The sequence below is a fragment of the Myxocyprinus asiaticus genome, chromosome 34 (assembly GCF_019703515.2).
Source record: "Myxocyprinus asiaticus isolate MX2 ecotype Aquarium Trade chromosome 34, UBuf_Myxa_2, whole genome shotgun sequence".
NCBI lineage: Eukaryota > Metazoa > Chordata > Actinopteri > Cypriniformes > Catostomidae > Myxocyprinus > Myxocyprinus asiaticus.
The window spans coordinates 3229923-3251988 of NC_059377.1; the positions used below are offsets into that span (position 1 = coordinate 3229923).

A 22066-nucleotide genomic window follows, 5' to 3' on the forward strand; every position below is an offset into this window, starting at 1 on the left:
GCCAGACTCTTAATTATTTAAAGGTGCACTCGGTAATTTTTTCCCCTTTAAAAAAGTTTTACTCCAAAAGAAATTAAATATAATTTTGAAACATATGTATAACATCATGAGCACTCATGAGATGAGGACTCTAGTCATATCAGCAACCTTATAAAAGCTGTTTTATTGTAGTTGGGGCAGGGGCGCCCTCGTGGGGGGCTGCAATTTTAGAATCACATGACCAGCTGAATACTACTTGCTTAATCTCAGCAATCTTGTTCTTGGACACTTTCACTCCTGGATTAAATTAATCATGGTTGAATGTGAATAGTGAATTTCTACAATGGCATCTGTAACTGAAAACTATTGATTTTGAATAATGCTGCATCCACACCACTAGGTGTCACTGTAAGTCCAAGATGACATGAGCAAAAAGTTACTGAGTGTACCTTTTTTGATTAAAGTTCATTAGAACTGAAAATGTTTACAAAGGAGAAACAGTCATAACTTCATCCTTAATTCACTAGTGTCCAGGCTTTAAAGCTTTTTTGTTAAATTCTGCTTTGTAGATGCCTTTATGACAATTTACCATTGTTCGTGCATAGTATCCAGAGTTTAACTATAGTATTAGTAAGACCATGATAATCACAAGATAAAAAAAATTTAAAAAAAAATTTAAAAAAATCACCATGGTTAGATGTAATTATGATTTGTAAATAAATAAATAAATAAAAATAAAAAATAAAATAAAAATTCAATCTATGGAATTTGTAATGAAAAACAATATCCTAAACACATGATGAAAGGATAAAAACAACCTCCATAAAAGTGACTTTTATTGCCCTAATATACAATATTTAATATTTTTGTATGCTAATAATATTAAAATTTATTATAAATATATACACTATTTCTGGCAAAATACCATAGTTACTACAGTTTATTCAGTTGTACATGGCATCAATTTATTTTTGAATATGAAAATTGTACAGAGGTCCAGACCTCGGTGACCTCATTGCTGGTTATGGACAATGACTGACCCCTCCCCTGCCGAACACTGGTCTTGCTCTCTCATCAGGATTTTACAAGTGCACAAGTGAGTTTTGCTACAGGTTTTTCACAAAAGTAGTTGCAAAAGTCAAGTAATGAAGATTTAAAATTGCAGTGCCAAATTTGAGAGGTTGTAAGTGCCGATTTGTGGTTGTACTGCAAAAATTAAAGTACAAAAGTTAATGTGTAATACAAATTTGTGTCTGTAGTTGTATTTATGCGAGTCATTTTACACATTTGTGACTAATTGTCTGCAATTGTGAATTCAAAACACAAGCTTTGAATTATTGTCTGTGAGTGCAAATTGCAACATTCAAATTTTTATGTTTTCACATCAGTGTTGTGAGTGTAAATTTCAACTTACAAGTACAAATATTTATTGTACAAGTTCTCAAATCCAAATATGCAAGCTCTCGAGTTTTGCTACTGATTTACCTTCATAGCCTGTTACCGGACAGCCGCAACTTGCGAGCTCTCTGCCGGCGTAACACCGCTTTATGCTTGTTTGTCGTTTGATGTCGCGCTGCTTATCCATGATCCGCGCTGTGAGAGCTGCAGGTCGCAGATGTTTGTTTCATCACTCAAGCAAGGACCTCTTGTTTGGCCATTCTGTTTGGACTGTCTGGTGGATCACACTCCTGTTTTATTAGTATTATTATTATTTTATTAAAGTTGTTTTCGCATATTACAATAAGACATTATACAAATGGTTGATTCAACAATTATCGATTGAAGGAATAACATTAAATGGAAAAAAAAAAATATATAAAATAACATCACACAGGAAAGGAAAAAATAGAGAGAGAGAGAGAGAGAGAGAGAGATAGAGGTCATTAAAGAAAGTAATAATCTATACATCTATTAAGGTAAAGAGTTTCACACTCTTGTTCAGCTGTGATATGCATTTGTAAGCGAATTTGTAAGTCACCGTGGGTTCCCTGTCGATTTTCCTATGGGTTTTTATAATTGGGTTTTTGAACTTGTGTGTAAAATAAAGTCTGTAGTAAATATTACTTGACTTGAATTTTGAAGCCACCGTCGTTTTGTTTTTTTTTTAAGTATGGAATTCAATCAAAATTCACATTTGAGATATGACTGTGTGTAATTTATGTTGTAGAACAAAACGTCAATGTATCGTCAAGTAATGTTTACCACAGACCTTATTTTACACATAACTTTAAAAACCCATTATAAAAACCCATAGGAAAATCCGGAGGGAACTCATGGCGAATTCTCTTCCTGGTTTTTGGACTACAAGCTGAACAGCATATTGATAACCATTGTATGACAGTAGGCTTGTTTGAGATGCCAAACGCTCCCCTTGAAAGTAGATGAGAGCCAGGGGAGGAGTGAAATGAGTGCAGTCAAGTCAGACAGTTCTCACTAAGTGTGTTCGTTTTCGAGCTTTCTGGAGCTGACTCCGATTCCCGACTCACGCCGTTTCAATCAGGATAGTTTCAAAATTCAGGGCCGTCACCAGGGATGGCCATTAGTGGGCAGTGCCTTCCCACGTGACATACATTATTTTCACCCCCTAAAACTGCTTGTCAGGCATGAGCGGAAAATCAATGGAATTATAAAAATCATCGTTTAATTTTCAGTCGTTTATAGTTCACTCAATCCACTGCTTATTGCGTCCGACTGCCGCTCCGTGATAAAGTTTTTCTGTAACTGCTGGTCAGTTTCTACCCAAATCCAAACACTAACTCAGAAGTCTCGATCACAAAGGATTAAATAGCAGTGGGTTTTATTAAGATATATTGGTGTGGTTATTGGTTTGATAAAATATCACTAGTTTACCTGTAATTTAATAGTGTTTCCAATCCCATATGTTCTGGCGATGGCACTGTGAAGATTGCAGTAATCGCACACTAAATGTAGTTTTTATTTTCTCTTAAGAGTTTTTGAAATGTGTGACATGAAGACATAAACTCCTGCTATTATAATTAGAGACAATCGTAACTTTACCTTAAAATGACTGGTAACATGTCATTCCCTAGTTGCTGCTCATATCCAATTTTAAGAGGGAAAATCACAAGAAACAGGCTGGGTCAGAAATAATTTCATTACCATATAGAAACTAGACAAATTGGGAGAATCCACTTCTCCAACCACTGTCCCTTGGATTGATGTAATACACATCCTCTCTCTCTATCTCTCTCTCTCTCTCTCTTTTGCACGCACGCACATTATCTCTCCAACCAACAGGTGTGTGTAGAGGATGTGATTGGCTCAAAATAATGAATTGGCATTCTTAAGAACCAATTACAACGTCCTGTTCATAAAGTTACGGAGTCGAACATAATAACCGATTCCTGTATCAGAGTCGACTCCGATTTCAGGACGAGTCAGAGTTGAGGAATCGACTCCCCATCACTAGTTCTCACTTCTCGTACTGGATCAAACACATTCTAGATCAAAGGCAGATATCGCGGGATTCATGTTCATGTGCTTTGATGTTAATTAAGTGGACGCAATTGAAATTTTGATTCTTTAAAATGAAAATAAATATGATGAAAAAGACAGTCAGTGTACATGTTATTTAATTCCCCCCATAAGACGTGTCTTTCCATCCATTTTTAGTTGAATAAAGACATGTATTTGAGATATTTCAGAAATATGATAACAATCACATACCCCTTACAGAGATTGCACTGTCAGAGTGTTGGGAATATTCACATATCATTTATACACATAAAAACATGATGAAAACGAAACATCACAGTTGTTTAAGCCAATGAGCATTAAGCTGTCATTAGAAAGTATTTCCCATAGTGCTTGCAGTTCGTTCAACTCGGAAAAAGCAACTGTGCCACCTGCATGACATCACAGCAAGCCGGACAGATTTCTAACACCTGGCGGTGATCACCAGTGATCGGTTGTGCACAGAACTCGCTCGTCTCAAACGAGCCCAATGTCATGTGTTGTCAACATGGCACCGCCCATGAGAGGGCGACCCGCTCCATATAAAATAAAACATCTTTTATAGGGTTTCTGATGTGACTGGAGTCTTCATCTTATGTGAGTGTGCATCATTTTCAACATATTTCTAAAAATGCTAAATGTTTTTATGTGTAAAACTTTTATTAACACAAATGTACTGAGGCAACAACACTACGTAAAAATTCATCAATCATGAAATTATTTTGATTTAAAGGTTTTGTATCAAGAATCAAAGATGTGTCCATTTTTGTCTTTGCATTTGTGACGTTCTCTACAAATGACACATTAAGAGAAGGATCAGCATTTATCTGTTTATTTTATATGTATTTAATTATATCATTCATTATATAGCTATTTTACAGTGCTTTCACAGAAGAAAACAGACTGGAATATGACAACACAATGCTGACACTAAGTGAACCGCAGGCTGGAGAGAGAGAGAGAGAGAGAGAGAGAGAGACCCACACCAAACAACTCAACATACTCCATTCCATCCTTTTGTAAATCACTATATTCATCTGCAGCGGCCTTGAGATTCATACCTACCCAAGAAGTATCTTTAAGAGGCATTGCTGCAGTAATGGTGCTGCTCAGAGGGGCTTCAAGTCATTTCCTGTTTCCTCTTCCCGTGTGGTCCAACAGTGTGTGAGGAAACACACTATTTACTGAACTGACTGCAGCTTATCACAGAAAAACAAGAATTCTACAACAACTTTCACTTTACAGACTTATCCATAGAAATGAAAAAAAGGTTTTAAAAAAGAAGGGAAAAAAAAGAAGAAACAAACAGAATTACACAAATATGAAGGGGAGTGTGTCCTCCCGAACTATCATTCACAAAAAAAATCATTAATATCCGGCCTGTCTGAGAAATATCACCCAATCGTCAGGTGTCAGTTAGGGTGTGGCCTCGGCTTTGTGTCCCATCAGTACCGGTAGGAGGAGCATGCACAATTCTTATAGTGATAATACACATTTGTTCTTCTCCTCTAGTTGTTTCGCATCATCATCAAATATTGCGTCATTACTAAAAGCCCAACAATTCAAAAGATACACACAGATGCACCATCATGCAGATCTACGACCAGAGACATACTTTAAGCATGAACATCAATGCTCAACCAGTTCATTGCCGGCATGCGTCCTGTTGAACATATACGTAACGTGGTGGCAACAAACATCAATTCTCAAGGGGGCGATAAGAGTTACCTTGAAACATCTGTGCCAGGTAAACATATCGACTTTAACTAACGTGAACTAACTAAAACTGTTCCTCCACCATGACAGCAGTTAACAGGACAGAGAAAACTGGCTGATTTAGACAGTTTAATCTAATAGCGCCCCTTCTGGCAATTCTGAGAATGCAACATGTGCTTGTGTTGCGATCGGACATATTTCGGAACACAACAGCGCACAAAATCTATCTTGTTAAGCATTTACGTTTACAAACTTGCGTAGAGGAGAGAATGGCTTCCTTTTCACTTGACTAGAGGTTTTAAGATAGAAGACGAACTATAAAAAAATATATATCCATTAAAGATTTGCGTCTTTCCGTGGGAAAGCTCTGATCAGCAGCTTGTTCCACATTCTTTCTTTTCATAGTTGTTGCATGTTCTTTTCTTCAAATTGGAAAGGACATAAAACTGTGCTCTGTGTACTAGTTTTTCATTTCGTCTTACGCTAACCACATAACTTTCAAACAGCCACAAGTTTACTTCCTGTGCCACAGATTCACTGCACAAAGCCAATCTCTGAAACGATTAAACGACCAACAAACAAACTATCCAAAAACAGTGAACGCGTCACTTATTGCACAGACAGTACAAATCTAAAAACAAATTCAAGGTGCCTCTGTGTCTACACAATCCCCGTAATCGTACAAACCCTCTTAAGCATCTACAACGAAACCGTTCCAGTTTGTGTCTGCGAGTCGTGTGTGTTAGCAAAAACAGAGGCGTTATTGTTTTACAGTACAATGACTTATGTATCCACCCCGTCCACCTTCATATGAACCCAGCAGTCCTTAGAAAGTCATGGGAAGAAACCTCAGCCGAGGGGGATCGAGTCGAGAACAGGCTCCCCCTCGGCTGAGTGGACCACAGGAGCGGGCCCGGAGCTTCTGGAGGTGGACAGGGAGCGTGGTCCACAGTTCTGGGGGGTGTCGGGGGGTGGTCAAGGGTGGACCTTGAAGGCCAGGAGCTGCTCCGAGTGCATGTTGTTGAGGGAGCGCAGGTCAGGCAGTTTAAGGAGCAGTTTGGTGAAGATGGCGATCTCGTTGGGATGGTTCTTGGTGATCAAGCTGCGCAGAGCTCGGATCAGAGTCTCCTGAAGCGCCTCAACCGAGTTAACGTTCTCAAGACCAGAACGATCTGTGGGAAGCATATTTCATCATCAGTTTGAGGCATACTGTGGCCCAGGAATAATAGTGTGCTTTGAAACCATCATAAGTCGTCCTGTGTCATTCTACAAAATGGGCACATTCTGTGTCCTTTATTTGCAAATATGCAAATGATGACATAAGACTTTACAATAAAGTTTTATCTGTTACCTGTTATTTCAACATATATCAAAATATATTCATATTGCTCAAGAGGATGAAAGTATTATCAGGTTTTTTGTCTTCTGGAATGTTTAAATCTTTCAGAAATTTCAAAAGGAACAGGAATGATGTAGGACACAACAGGAAGTAAGAAGGACACAACAGGAAGTGACATGTACCTGCTGACACCAGCACTACGGCTGTGAAGAGGCTCATCTCCTCCTCACTGAGGTTCAGAGCTCGCAGCTTCTCAGTGAAGTCAAACATTGAGTTGAGGAGGTCACCAGCACCCATTGAGCGCAGCACATCCACGCTGTACTTCCTGCCACTCAGAAACGTAACGGTGCGCTCCTTCACATCGAATAGCGACGTAAAGCGCACCACTAGCACCTACAGATCAAATAAATGAATAAAATGAAGGTCCAAATTAAAATGAATCTATACTATCTTTATGAATCTATCTGTCTGTCTGTCTAGCTAGCTATGCTGTCCTGTAGATCAAAACATAGTAAATACACATTTTGTCAAAATTGAGTTGTGACTGAAAGCAGGTCTCTTAGACTATAGTCATGTTTCCATCCAAGTTACGAATTTTATTTATGCGCAAAAACAATTTACAAAAAGCACCATTTACGAGAACAAAATCATTACTTCTAAAGAAATTAGCGCAAATTAAAAATGACACGCAAGTTGAAGACACTGTGGCTCTTGCATTAAATTGAATGAATTACTTTGAGTTTAGGTTTGGCTCAACTTGCGATCTTGGGTTTGGCTGAATTCTTAGATTAAAAAACACAGACTATTTTATAATCCACATCTGGATTATAGGGCAGCACATTACTCAGTTCTGTTACGATAAATTTAGTCTATTAGACTTTTTTAGGGGCCAGGCACTGAAAGTGCATAGGCACCTATTGTATTCATTAGTGTTGTTGTTCTTCTTCTGCCATCGAGTCTACAGCAGCCCATAGAAACGTACATAGGAAAGTTACTAAATTTGGCACACCGATAGAGAACACTCTGATCTATAACTGACTGAAATTTGAGGTCTCTAACAACTGCTCAAAGTTTCACTCATGTTTATGATTATAACTTTTGAACCGTAATGTCCTCTGATTCCTTGGCTCATGCCGAGACGAATGCATACCACGGTTTCCGCCTGACGAGATTTTCCAGCATTTAAAATTTTCTGAAAAAGCTACTTTTTCAAACTCCTAGACTGTATGTCTGATTTGCACAAAATTAGTTGTGTATCATCTAGGGACAAAAGTTTTTTATAACTTTTCTCGAATAATGCTTCAACAAATTCGATGGCGAGCTTGCCAAAATGGACGTGAGGCTGTATCTTTGCAACGCTCTAGCATATTGACACAAAACTTGGTATATGTCATAGCCATCATGACTTGAGGGTACCTGCACAATTTCAGCAAAATGGCTATTTTTGCTTAAAACTTCTGAATATTTTGGTCTAAAATTATGAGGCTGGTCTCTGTAGATTCCTTGGGGAATAATGAGTTGAATGATAGCAAATTTTCCTATGTCGGCCATTTTAGGCATCGGCCATTTTAAATTTTGTTGTACAATGCTATATTTTACAAACGCACTGGCGCATCCTTAAAAACTCGGTATGCATCATCGGCACTATGCCCTGAGAGTACCTATAAAGTTTTGGGCCAATGCCCCCTTGTGGTCAAAACTTATCAAAAGTGTCAAAATGCTTATAATGTAAGATTATTTTGGTCTATCATCCTGTCACTGCTCTCTTTAGATTCCTTTGGTCATGCCAAATACCCTGATACCAAATTTGCCATGGTCGACCTTACTTCCTGTCTGCCATTTTTAATTTAATTGAAAACCTACTTTTTCGAACTCTTCCTAGGCCGTAAGTCTGATTTGCACTGAATTTTTCATGTATCATCTAGGGACATGACAAAAAGTTATCAAAAGCTTTTCAATAGACAATACGGTTCTCCAATAGTCATCAAAAGCATCTGAGGCTGTATCTCTGCAATTTCATGAAACTTTGTGCATCATAATGCCAACACCCTGACCTCACAATGTAAGTTTGGTGAATGCGCCATCTACTGGTCAAAAGTTATGATTAATTGTATTTTAATTTGAGCAATTCTACCTATGTTTTTTATGCTGCTTTTCTGAAAGTCATAAATCACTGATGTCCAGTAACACTTCCACACATGCCATTGGTGTGCTTGGCCCCGTAATTGCTGCTTGCAGCTATATTTAATTTAATTGGGATTGTGTTGTTTTTTTTATCATACCTCAAAAGTCCCGGCCTTGAGCAGGCTGACCTGGTCATGCTGGGACAGATCTTTGAATCCTGGGATGCGCTTTGCAAACTCCACCACCTCCCTGACCGCTGGGGTGAAGCTCATGGAGAACTCCTCCCAGATACTGTGACCCAACTTCTGAGGGTCCACGTAGGGTGATGTGTTCATGGGACAAACCTGTGAAAAGAGTGAAAAACTAGTGAGAGGAGCTTAGAGGAGAACGTCAAAACAACATCTTATATCAATATTTCAGACTTTAAAAATACAGCATCAACACCAAAAGTCTAAGACCATAAAAGAAAATGTCTATTTTGCACTTTGTTTCTTCATTTTAAATTATATTATCAGCATACATATTAGAGTAAACTGTTAACCTGAAAAACTAACAAGAATTTAAAAATTTTGTAGCATTTGGTATATCCCCTTGTTTAAAAGAAATGTTTTGGGTTCAATACATGTTAGCTTAACTGACAGCATTTGTGGCATATTAGAGATTACCACAAACAAATTTTCAACTTGTCCTTCATTTATAAAAAAACAAAAAACAAAAAAAAAACAAAAAAAAAGCAAAAATAACAGTAAAGCACTTACAACGGAAGTGAATGGAGCCAGTCCATGAACATTAAAATACACACCGTTTCAAAAGTATAGTCACAAAACAAAAGTTTTACCCTGTAAGGGATTTTATCATACTAAAAATAATGTGGAACAGAGATTTGATCACACTAAAATCATGTTAACATGTATAATGTTTCCGTCTTTTACTTACTTGAATTCCACCTATACTTTTGAAACAGTGTGTATGTTAAAGATTATGGACTGGCTCCATTCACTTCCGTTGTAAATGCCACACTGTAACCATGATTTTTGATTTTTTTTTTTTAATAAACAAGGGAAGAGTCAACAATTTTTTTTGCTGGTAATCAACATCATGATACAACTGCTGTCAATTGTACTGAACTCTTTCTATTCCCAGGTTTAAATTAGAAATACAAACTCGGGGGACCTGGGTAGCTCAGTGGTAAAATACGCTGGCTACCACCCCTGGAGTTCGCTAGTTCGAATCCCAGGTCTCCTAAGCAACCAAATTGGCCCGGTTGCTAGGGAGGGTAGAGTCACATGGGGTAACCTCCTCGTGGTCATTATAATGTGGTTCGTTCTCAGTGGGGCACGTGGCGAGTTGAGCACGGATGCCACAGTGGATGGCATGAAGCCTCCACACGCACTATGTCTCCATGGCAAACATGTCAACAAGCCACGTGATAAGATGTGCAGGTTGATGGTCTCAGACGTGGAGGCAACTGGGATTCATCCTCCACCACCCAGATTGAGGTTAATCACTACGTGACCACAAGGACTTAAAAGCACACTGGGAATTGGGCATTCCAAATTGGGTGAAAAAGGGGAAAAAGAAAAAAAAAAGAAATACAAACTCAAAACTTAAATATGAATCCCACATTTTCAATGTAAACTTTTAGGCCCCATTTCCACCTGGTATTACGATGTGTCTCTCCGATCACATGTGGTCAGGTGAGACACATTGCTGTTTACACCTAGTCACTTAAATATGTCTTCTGTGACCACTTGTGTTCGGATTTGGAGGGGAGGGTCTCCATTTCATGACGACATACATCATTCACTATGTCAGTGTGTTACTGCATGATAGTAAATCACAACAAAGTCAGAGAAGACAAAGAAAGCGCAAAAAAAACGGAGCGCTCTTTCTCCCAGATGAAATTTAATCTAAGCACAAATGCAACATGTCAAGCAGAATTATCTGTTATTTTAGTGCATTACCTGTATTAAAGGAGCTTCAGATTTTCATTCTTGTCATCTATGTTGATATCGGACACACAAAAGAAGATCCACAAAGCTCTCGTGATTGTGTATGTATCGGCTTTTTTAAAATTTTCTGATCAGATGGCTATTTCCTTTTAAAGCCGCTCGTTAAAAGCAAAGTTTAAACTCGTTAAAGCACAGCAGTTGATCGACAGGTGAGGGGTGGCACTTCACTGCTGCCAGGACACATACAAGATGGATTAGCGTTTACAACTCAATGCAATGTGGTCACATGCATTTTTGACCACATTCGTTTGTGGTTTTTGTGATCAGATCACAAAACGGTTTAGACCCCGTTTAGACTTGTATTTATGGCTGATCACATGTGATCGGATCACCCGAAATGCATCTTAATACCAGTTGGAAACAGGGCCTTAGATTCCAGTGACATTTACTGTGGATAATCTTTCATTTGGATGTGTCTATTAACTCACCAGGTGCATCCTGTTCCCCCAAGCACATGGCGGGACACTATAGCTGCCATTGACGTGTGATTCATTGTTATTTTGAGCTCTAAAGGAGAAGTTTTGCAGAAATGCCCCTTCAGAGCTGCTGTTATGTGGTCTGATGGAGCAGCTGCTCAGAGTATTGATGTCTCGACTGGACTTTTCAGGCTCCTGCGGACCATAGCTCAATGGTGGGTTGTGATTGGTCACTGAGGATGCATTGATCTGCTGGTTCCAGGCTTCCTTTGTGCAGTGGCTGAAGTTGTTAGGGGCCTCTGAAGGCACGATGCCCTGCTCCTGATTGTACATGAACGTATCCTGGTGTGCCCTAGTTACTGTACCTATGACCTCTTCCTCCCCGCTGTCCATGGCACTGGAGGAGTCCGAGTTTGGGCTCGTATCCATGGTAACCAATGACTCAGGGTCGTGGCTAGGCTCGGACTGGTTGCTCCTGGGGGAGGTGGAGGAGGAGCATGAGGAGTGGCCCGAGCCACTGTCCTCTGATGCTCTTTCATTCATGTTGCTTAGAGGCAGGGGCTGGTTGCCATGGCTGTTGTTCATCATGTTGTTCATGGCGTTCTGCATCTCCAGCAGCATGCGCTGTTTCTCTCGTTTGGGAATGCGGCCGAAACGCACAGCTGAGGAGCACAAATACTGTCAGTTTTAAAGATTAGAACAAACTGACAGCGCTGTAGTAAATATGATCCGTTACAAGTCACATGAATTCTTATTTTCTCTCTGTATCTTGCAATACATTCATAATTTATTCTGTGTATATTGTGGAAAGTCTGTATGAAGGGCACATTCTCCTTAATCTATTGTATTTATTTTAATATTTATTTATTGTAAATATTGTCATATGATATGTTGTTCCATAGAGTGTTTATTTGTCTGTCTGTATGTCTTTTAACACTGTAATTATTTACTTACAATACAATACATTGTCTAAAAAAATTTTCTTCAAGGAAGCATAAAAAAAGTTCAGGTGTGTAGAAAGTGTTTGTGTGTTACTAAATGTTAGACGCAATTTTCAGTAGCATGACAGTAGTTCAGCCATTTTCACAATAGTGTAGATTTTCCGGTTACAAGCTTCATTTTCCAGCGAGTAGTGCTGTAGTGTCACAAAAGGCTACATTTGTCACAATGTATTGTGAATGCAGCAATGGAACAATCAAAAAACACACCTAAACTGCCCCTCCTCTAATATAGCACTGGGTAAACTGAATCATTTAAGTGAATCAGTTCTTTCGGACAGTTCCTGTTAATGAACTAGTTCACATAACTGATCCACTGATTCACTTAAGCCCCGCGCAGCCTAAAAGGGACTTTGCCTTCTTTTTTTGGAGCAAAATATTTATTTTATTGGTGCTGTTTATATTTCTTCAAATCAGTTATATGTAATAGGGTGTTATGTAGTTTTATTAGTGTAAATTAAGTAGGCATATGATGGTATTCAGTAATACGGCATATCTCGGTAATTAACATGCATGATATTGTTATCGTGGGCACTTCAAAACACCGTAAATAATTCTAGATAACATTTTTATTCAAACTGTTTAGATTTTTCTGATCGCACAGTAGTTTTTTCCCTATCAGCGAATCAAGATTCACAACACTGCGTGTATGCGGCACAAATGACACATGCACACTGATGTAAACAAAAGAGAGTGCACAAAAGCATGGCTGAAGGAGGAACGCAGCCGACCCTTTATTCGCCTTCTAATAGGGTAAAGTAGGAATTGTAGAAGTATTTTGGGTGGCAAAAAAATGCAGAAGGATTGTTGGTTAAAGATGGCTTCCCTTTGTGTATAATGTGTTAGAAAAGTGGCAATGAAACATGGGAACACCTCCAACATGTTCGCTCATCTGCGGGACAGCTAAGTTGTGACAGTTCTGCTTGTTTTTCCAAACTGTTTTTGAAAACTGAGAGACAACACTAAGAGACAACAAGCTAAGTGACAACTAAGATGACAAAGAAAGTGAACTGTTGTTGCCATTTGCAGATATTAGCTTGCATTCAAGTGGCAGAAGAGTAGTTCACTAAATAATTCACTAGCTACACAGTATGTTTGCGTTTTGTAGTAACTAGGGCTGTAACTAACGATTATTTTGATAATCGACTAATCTAACGATTATTAGAACGATTATTCGACTATTCGGGCGAATTTTGCTACGATTATTCATCAGCTCTTAACCGATTATTCAGCTTGTGCCCCGAGTTAAAAGGTTGTATTAAACATGCTTACTAACAATAAAGAGGACAAAATCATCTTTTAAAAATACCTCTAAATGACATTCACTGAATTAAAGGAATAAATATTTTTATTAAGTTTAATTCAGTAAAGAAATTCACTGCAAAAAAATCCTTGTTATCAAGTGTTTTTGTCTTGTAATCCATTTAAAATGGTCTAAAAATCCTTAAAACAAGATACATTTACTTGAGAAGCGACATATAAGACATTTAGACTTGCTTTAAGAGAATGTATCTTATATATAAGTGTATTTTTGGTTGGTTATACTTCTGTGAGTGCAATAAAGACAAAATATACTTCTATTCAAGATCTGTTCTCTAAAAGCAAGTCTAAATATCTTATATGCTGCTTCTCAGGTGAATGCATCTTTTTTAAAGGATTTTTAGATATTTTAAAATATTTGTATTTTTAATATTATATTCAACATTCTCAGATAATAATTTGTTCTTCTGCAGTATAGCTGCTAAAGTAAATGTACGTTGTTGTAGATATTTATATTGGAAAACAAGCCAAAACAAAAACAAATCAAAAACGTATTTTGTTGCAGTGTATAATGGGGCAAAGACTCGACTCTCTCACCTTTCTGTTCACTTCAAACAAACTCTCTCTTATTAATAAAGCTGCGTATTGCCAATTTTCTTCACGATAAGAAATGCACAGTGACATATATTATGATTCAATAAGTCACGAGCCATCACGTTATAATCTAGCTGCATTAAGCACGTGCTCGAGGGACGAGCGTCCACGTGACAGAGTGTGCCTCAACCGGGTGCAGTTTCAATTTCTCCCCCTTAGATCGGGACACTTCTCACAACTCATAGATGACCGCTGACCGCACAGAGAAATGCCAGTCTTCTTATTATTTGAACTTTAATAAAGCTATAATGCATTAAATAGAACTGCATTTAAGATGTAATGCCGGGGTGTTTCCTTTAAAGACGCTCGACACGCAAGTTTTGCTTAAGCTGAGCGTCAGCTCTGGCTCTGCTTATTCCACAACGAGTGTGCTTCTGTATTTATTTATTTGGTATTTTTGCATTATAATTCCCTCATACTTTGCGATCTACATCACCTGAAGCTGTTTGTAAAGTTTAGAGTGCGTCTGGACTCTGAGCTGTGTAATTCTTCCTCTGCTCAGTCAGGCGCAAGCTGCAGTGCTGCTCTTGTGTGCAATCATTAGAGTTTCATATGATCTTATGTTACATTAAGATCAAACGACTATTTGACAACGAGAATTTTTGATTGTCGACGTTGCCGATAATGTCGACTAATCATTTCATCCCTAGTAGTAACAACTAAAATACAGTTGTAATCAGCTAATACTACATCCTATAATTAATCATGCCAATGTGGCACAATGATGATTTCAATATGAAGTTCATGTTGGAGTGCCACGCAATCATACATTGCATACAGTTCGTGTGAACTTGCGGTTATTACATTTGTAGTCAGTGCCTAGCTATTTATTAGCAACTGGCTTGCTGTCCAGAAAAAACGTCCATACTATTGTTGCAGCCTAATAGCTGGCCCAATAAAATTAGTCTAGCCTTACATTAACATTAGCCTCAACAAGATATGTTGTAGGTCTGTACTGATCTGTAATGATCAATGGCCCCATGGCATAGTGACCATTTAAATATTAAGACATCAACTTTATGTTATATTTGGCTATGTATCTATGGTGTTGAAGGTAGTTTTTTTTTATGTTATGGGTTCTTTTCAAAGTTATTTGTTATCTGTTCATTTAAAAGGCTAGTTTGGTATTGAAAAAGTAATTAAACTTGTTATTAAGAGAACAACAATAAAATGTGTTTATCGTTCAACCCATTTTTGTAATGTAACTCAATACCGTGATAATACCGTATACCATAATAAAGCTTCAGCAATTATCGTGATGTGAAAATCTGATAACGTCACATGCCTAAAATTAAGTATACCATGACTGAAGTAACCATGGTTAATTATTTTACTATAAATGCCATGGTTAAACTATGGTTACAGTAGTAAAACCATGTTCATTTTCATAAAAGAGTAGCTTGACTGTAATTTAAGTGCTTTAAGTAATGAGCAGCTTGTAGCTTGGGAAGAAAAATTGCTTCTCCAACATGTGTGTGTGCGTGTGTGTAACTGTTTTTGTGTTAAAATACTTTTTCCCAGACACTATAAGTCAACCATACGTAAACTCATTTGCATGAAAATTGTAAAAAATGTCGCTCTGTGGTGCTTTCAAAATATTGTTCTATCAGCCAAACACAGTAACACTGGTTCAAACAATGGAGTGAATTGGGGGCAGGACTATATCTGTGCGCGACCAATGGCCGACAGGATGTGTTCAGGAAACATGTTTGAAAACAATAATTATTTTCGCGATTCTGTTTGGTGACGCTAGTGGTGCAGAAACTGCAAACTTCATGTTTAATATTTAATCTTTTATAAAACACTAGGTTTTAAATATGTCAGCCTGCAAGGTAACAGATTCCACTGTTTGTATCTAGGACATCATGCCTGATGGAGCTCACCATCTCTGGACATGCCCACAAGCAGACACTTCTTAAAACGGCACTGCTGGCATCGGTTCCTGTTGATGCGCATGATGGGGCAGCTCTCGTTCTTAAGGCACTTCTTATACTGAATGTTCTGCTGAATGCTCCTCCTGAAGAAACCCTGCAGAAGGGAAAGTGAAAGAGAGCGGGGAGAGGCGTTAGGGTCACAGTGCCCACACAGCGGGTAACAGGTGTCGAGACATGAGGTCAGTACAGCGAGCAAGTGTTGCTCCATGGACTGAAGAAACCGTTCTGACAGTTAAACAGACTGCTGGGGCGGAGGCTTTCTGAATATAAATAAAGACCCTTCAGGGTGTTACTTGGACACATGCACAAGAAGATGTGACCTGGATATGGTACAAAGACCATGTCACATCGGCCCCATCTAAAACAACCACAGTGACATTTGAACACAGAAACAGACACTATAAAAGCACAACCGGCTCCACTGTGAACAAAAATCCAGACTTTTTGACTTCCACTGTAACTGCTTATATCACAAAATTAAACCTCTAATGCTTATTATTATGCACTAAAATGTGGCTGGTGACTCACTAACTCATATTTCTCACCTTACATCCCTCACAGGCGTGAACGCCGTAATGAAATCCCGACGCCATATCTCCACACACTTTACATAGGAGCACCAGACCGTTAATCTCTGCAGGAAATACAGAAGATCAGATGAACAAGAATGCTCTGCGCTTGCTTTGGCTTTCTCCTAAGAATAGCTGGTACCACATCTGTTTACGCAAACAGCTGGAAGACCGTTACAAACAAGTATAATCATGGGTGATTCTCACGAAATCTGTCAAGAAAATGTCCAGTTCATATTAAACCCTAAAATCAATACAAAGGAATATTAAATTATATTTTGCATAAAGAAAATGAAGCCTACATTTAGGATCATATGACCATCTTTTTTTGCAATGGGGTATCTGAGAATTGGGGGGTAAATTGTGTGTAACAATCATGAAAAAAATGTCACAATCTAAAAAAAATCTTAATGGCCTTAAAAATAGGCTCCTATATGTAAAATGTAATTTCTTATTTCTTTTGATTTTGGAGTAAAAAAGGACCAGGACATTTTCTTGATAGGTTTCATGAGAACCCCCCCATATAATGAATCCAGGCCTTTTCAGAGAGACCAGTTCATTATTTTATCATATACTATTATTATTCAGACCAGTCACAATACTTGTTTTCTTGTACTGTTCTCTTGTGAACTGCTGGACATTAAAGAGAGAAGGACAAGATGTGCAAATGCATTATTTCTGTTTATCGAGAATGTTACATTAATTACATTAACATTAATTTTCTATATTCTATATATCTAATACAATTATAATATACTACAATCAGTGTTGGGTGTAATCTCATTACAAAGTAATTGGTTACTGTTATTAGACAAGATAGAGAGAAAAATGTAGCATAGCACATTTTAAGTTCTAGAAATCAGATTACAGTTAATGACTTTCAATTAAGGTAATTCATTTTACGTACATTACTTAGGCAACACATTTCCAGTATTATGTAGAATTTAAAACATGATTTATGTTCACATGTTCATCTCTTTTAGTGTTCGACCTATATATTGCAGAGGCTGAAAAATCGGCAGACATTCAGTATTTTTAAATGACTGGCATTTAGTAAAGACGCTGGCTACCACCCCTGGGGTTTGCTAGTTCGCTAGTTCGAATCCCAGGGCGTGCTGAGTGACTCCAGCCAGGTCTCCTAAGCAACCAAATTGGCCAGGTTGCTAGGGAGGGTAGAGTCACATGGGGTAACCTCCTTGTGGTCACTATAATGTGGTTCGTTCTCGGTGGAGCGCGTGGTGAGTTGAGCGTGGTTGCCGCGGTGGGTGGCGTGAAGCCTCCACACGCGCTATGTCTCCGTGGCAACGCATTCAACAAGCCACGTGATAAGATGCACGGGCTGACGATCTCAGATGCGGAGGCAACTGGGATTCGTCCTCCGCCACCCGGACTGAGGCGAGTCACTACGTGACCACGAGGACTTAGAGTACACTGGGAATTGGGCATTGACTAATGTTTAAAGTACTTCAGCTGACTGAGTGAAAATGGAATAAAACTTCTGGTGGTACTTTAAAACTTACCGAAATATGTAATTTCTTTAACAGAGAAAATGTAATAATTATGCAACTACACCGATTTAACCATAATATTATTTATTGTATACAGAAGCAATGCAACATGCTCACTTCACTTCTGAGATAAATGTATTTCCAATTACTGCCAACTTAGGAACAAAAATTACATTAAATAACATGGCAATTTAAAACAAACTGGGAGAAAAATGAAACAAAAATTACCAATAATGGTCCTTAATCTCTACTTGTACTTTTGAGAATGTAGGCACGTTGCAAAGTTTCGTGGACATGCCCGTGTCTATGAATAAATGAACTAATGCGTCTTCCCGTGTTTTATACTTATTTGAACTAGTCGCCCAGGCATGTGACCTCACAAGACACGATGATAATGTTTGCGGTCTCTTTTGTTTCATTTGTTTAATGCTTTTCGTCATTACCTCATTTCTGCTGTCTTTGCTTGTTCTAGGAATTCCTGGTAAACGTGTCTAAGAGAGCACAGGTCCGACTTCAGATTCTGTCATATTCAAAGTACTCCCACACAGCACTTACCATCCATATTTCCTTTTTCCTAATGTATTACAATTTCTGAAATGTGCAAACAATTACAAAATGGGAAAACTAAACAGAAATCAAGACAAACTGCTATCTACCCTCTAAAACACACAATCTTATTTTTTAAAGATTTTTTTATTACTATTTTTACAACGTAAACCTTTTTTGTGAAAGTTTGAGTAAATATAATGCTAAATAAAAGTTAATTCATTTTTTGTGTATGTACATGTCATTTTCCTATTATATTAAACTGTGTAATATATCAGCATTATACCGGCCAATCTGCCACCCAGCTCTCTGGATATTGGCACTGGAATCAGCATTAAAAAACCTATATCGGTTGACCTCTGGTGTCTTTGCATTTCAGTGACAGTCGAAAGGCGTGCATCCCTTATTAGTCTTTGTAAGGCAGAAATGTGTGGTGCTGGCTTTATGAGTTAACTGCAAGAATCAACAAGGAGGAAATATAGACACTATTTTGAATTTGTTAAGCATAGAGTGCTTTAGAATAACTTAAATAATTAGTAATGTGATTACTGATTAATTGACTGGTAAAGTAATCTGATTAAAAATGTATAGAAATAATTAGTCATTTGTAGTGGATTACTTTAAGTAATTTACCCAACACTGATTATAATGAATTTATATAATGACTAACATTAAGGCTAATACAATAGAAAGCAAAGCATACACATCCCTATAGTTCCTTAACTTAGTACTAAATGATGTCATAAAAACAGGCCATTGCAGCATAAAAAGCCTCTCACTTGTAATGCCACTTTTGGCAGTGGAGGGTGATCGTGACTTCCCTCCACCGTGCCTGGGTGGGCGGGATTGAGGGGCCACAGGAAGGGCTTCGCCCTGCTGGCGGCTGGGTGAAGAGCAGGACTGATAGCTGCTGTTGGAGGAGTCACTGTGGCATGACTCTGGACTGGAGGCCGAGCTCGAGGAGCTGATGTATGCTATTACTCTACCTGGTGGACAACACACAGAACAGCAACACAACTTCAGTTAGGAGGGTGGCAGTTTATTCATATTCCACATGTGAATCCTGATCTGTGCATTGTGAATCATAAAAGCATGTGTTCTCATGCACACTCTCTCCTATCAACTGTCATTAAAATAGGCTAAAATCCTAAAAATAAAAAAAGACTATGTGCAATCAGGGCTGTAACCACCACTGAAAATGAATGGGACAAAACAGGGTTTTGTTTTGTTTATTGGATTAGTGGTTGATCAATATGGATTTTTTAATGACCAATTACTTTTTTTTTCTTTTTTTTTTTTTCTTAATCTTGAACATTTGGTTACATCCTTGTGTGCAAAACAACTAGTTGGATATTATACCCTTATAGGACAAAGCTATATTATGAATATGCATATATTTCCAATGCTCTCTATTGTTTTATTTTAAAAAGAGGCAGTCTTTCTTATTGACTAAAAGTGGACCAGGCTGCGTGCTCTCTTTCTATAGGTTGACCTGATTTCGGCTGTCCCACTCTCAATGGTTAGGTAACACCATTACATAATACATCTCTTAGAAGGGTGTAGGTCCAGCCAATTCAACTCAATTTTTAAAATGTTTGCTAATTCTCAGTATTTCATTTGAGTTGAATTGGCTGGACCTACACCCTTCTAAGAGATGTATTATGTAATGGTGTTACCTAACCATATATATATATATATGCTGCTATAAGATAAGATGATAATCATATGCTAACTGTCTGATGAATTATTATATAACAATTTACAAACTAAATAATTAAATGAGCCCTGAAACCAGCACGTATTCATCTGAAAGAGTATGAATCAACTATTTAATATTTTATAAACCATTTTTTTTCCTTTAATTAAGACATATTAGGAGCACAAATGTTCACTTGAACTTAGTAAGTAAATTTACAAAAATCCAAATCTCTTTTTCTATTTTAAATTATATTTTAATTGTTTATGTTAGCAATTATAACTTCACGTTAACAATTATAACTCAGATAAATAGTAAAAATAAACAATATAATATTTCCTTTAATCATATTAGATTATGATACATAAAAGTCCACTTTAAAAAAAATATATATAAAGTACACTTACAAAAACCCAGAGCTCTTTTAAGATTCAACTCAAATATAGAACATTTTTTACATTAATTGTTTTCTTCAGAAAAAAAAAATGAATGAAGTGTTGGTTGACAAGCTCTTAGCTCCGCCCCCACGTGTTCTAGGCATGTTTTTTGCTAGAGTAAAAGGCGAAAAGTGGGTCAGCCTGCAGCCGCCTCACGTGTATCTGCAGCCCGCAGACGCGTCCATGCTACCATGCAAATTATGCAACACATACGTCACGATTTCTCTCGGCCTATCAGAACAGACGCACAGTACGCGTAAACACATATGCACATGACTAGGCTGAGCGGTCCATGTGAGTTGGACTGACTGCAACTCAATAGTAACCTACAATCTAATGCATAACAACACAACCCTGATGCTATTAACCTACTTAGACTTTTCATGCTGCAAATAAGGCACTAAAAAGACAAACTACGCCTTAATGCGGAGTATAAACTTCCAGAATCACGTGTAACTACATGCGTTGGTCTCATTTATTAAAATACGCTTACACAGAAAGGAATCAAGGTTAAGAAAGTCATATTCAGGTCTAGTAAGCTGTTATCGTCAAAAGTAACGGTAAAATAGACTGCTCTTACCAGCCTTTGTGGAATCCATGTCCTCCGACAGCTTTGAGCCGCAGTCACCTGTGTTTAAGTGCCGTTTTTAGACAGTTTACAGCAACTATCAGTCGCTGTCACGAGTATCTCGACCTGTACACTACCCGAGGAACATCTCTAACTAAACCTACAAAAGAAAGTGGATATATCAGCGCCGTTTTGCTTGAAAAAACACCCCCCTCGGTTTTCTTTGATAAATCTTCTTTTTCGGTGTGAGGTAAAAGATTAGACTTCCAAACTCTTTAATACTAAAACCAGGGCCGATTAGAGAGCAAATCCAGACGATAAAATCGTCTAATAAAGCATCTATAACAGCTCACCAAGTAGTTGTGACTGGCTTTAGTGAAGAGTTCTAAATAAAAAGCACTTTAACGCACAGCAGGCGCACGTACAAAGAGACTGAAAAAGAGATTGCGCTCTACCGCTGATGATGTCTCCAGATCATGTGACACACTTCAGCGTGGCTCCTCCCCCCAGCGTAAGGATAACCCACTGACACACTTTTGCTCCTCCTGTGTACCCTAAACACACACCGGGATGCCCTGGTCATCCCCAGGAGGATAGATCATTTTTTGGGGGGACAAATTTGGGGCATGAAGTAGACTATGGGTGAATCTCATGAAATCATTCAAACTTTTTCCAGCAATTTTTCACCCCCAAAATCTCAACAAATCAGAATCATCAGAATCAGAACGAGCTTTATTGCCAAGTATGCTTACACAAGAAATTTGTCATGGTGACAGAAGCTTCCAGTGCAAAGAGAATGCAACCATATATACATACAAAAATACATTTAAAAATAT

At 38.0% G+C, this 22066-nt stretch overlaps 1 protein-coding gene across 3 annotated transcripts; it reads right to left on the reverse strand.

Moving 5' to 3' along the window:
• Positions 1–2125: 2125 nt before the first annotated feature.
• On the reverse strand, positions 2126–21700 carry LOC127425697 (nuclear receptor subfamily 1 group D member 2-like). Of its 3 annotated transcripts, XM_051671932.1 has the most exons (9): positions 21584–21700; positions 21243–21390; positions 19309–19515; positions 16452–16540; positions 15856–16000; positions 11073–11722; positions 8791–8976; positions 6691–6901; positions 2126–6341 (listed from the first exon to the last, which is right to left on the reverse strand). In XM_051671932.1, exons 2-9 carry the CDS (start codon positions 21259–21261, stop codon positions 6145–6147), a joined length of 1704 nt encoding a protein of 567 aa, XP_051527892.1. In that variant the 5' UTR covers positions 21262–21390; positions 21584–21700; the 3' UTR covers positions 2126–6144. The 3 variants fall into 3 exon arrangements, with proteins under 3 accessions (XP_051527892.1, XP_051527893.1, XP_051527891.1); XM_051671933.1 differs by lacking the exon at positions 21243–21390 and having other exon boundaries at positions 21584–21696; XM_051671931.1 differs by having other exon boundaries at positions 21243–21695.
• Positions 21701–22066: the final 366 nt, after the last annotated feature.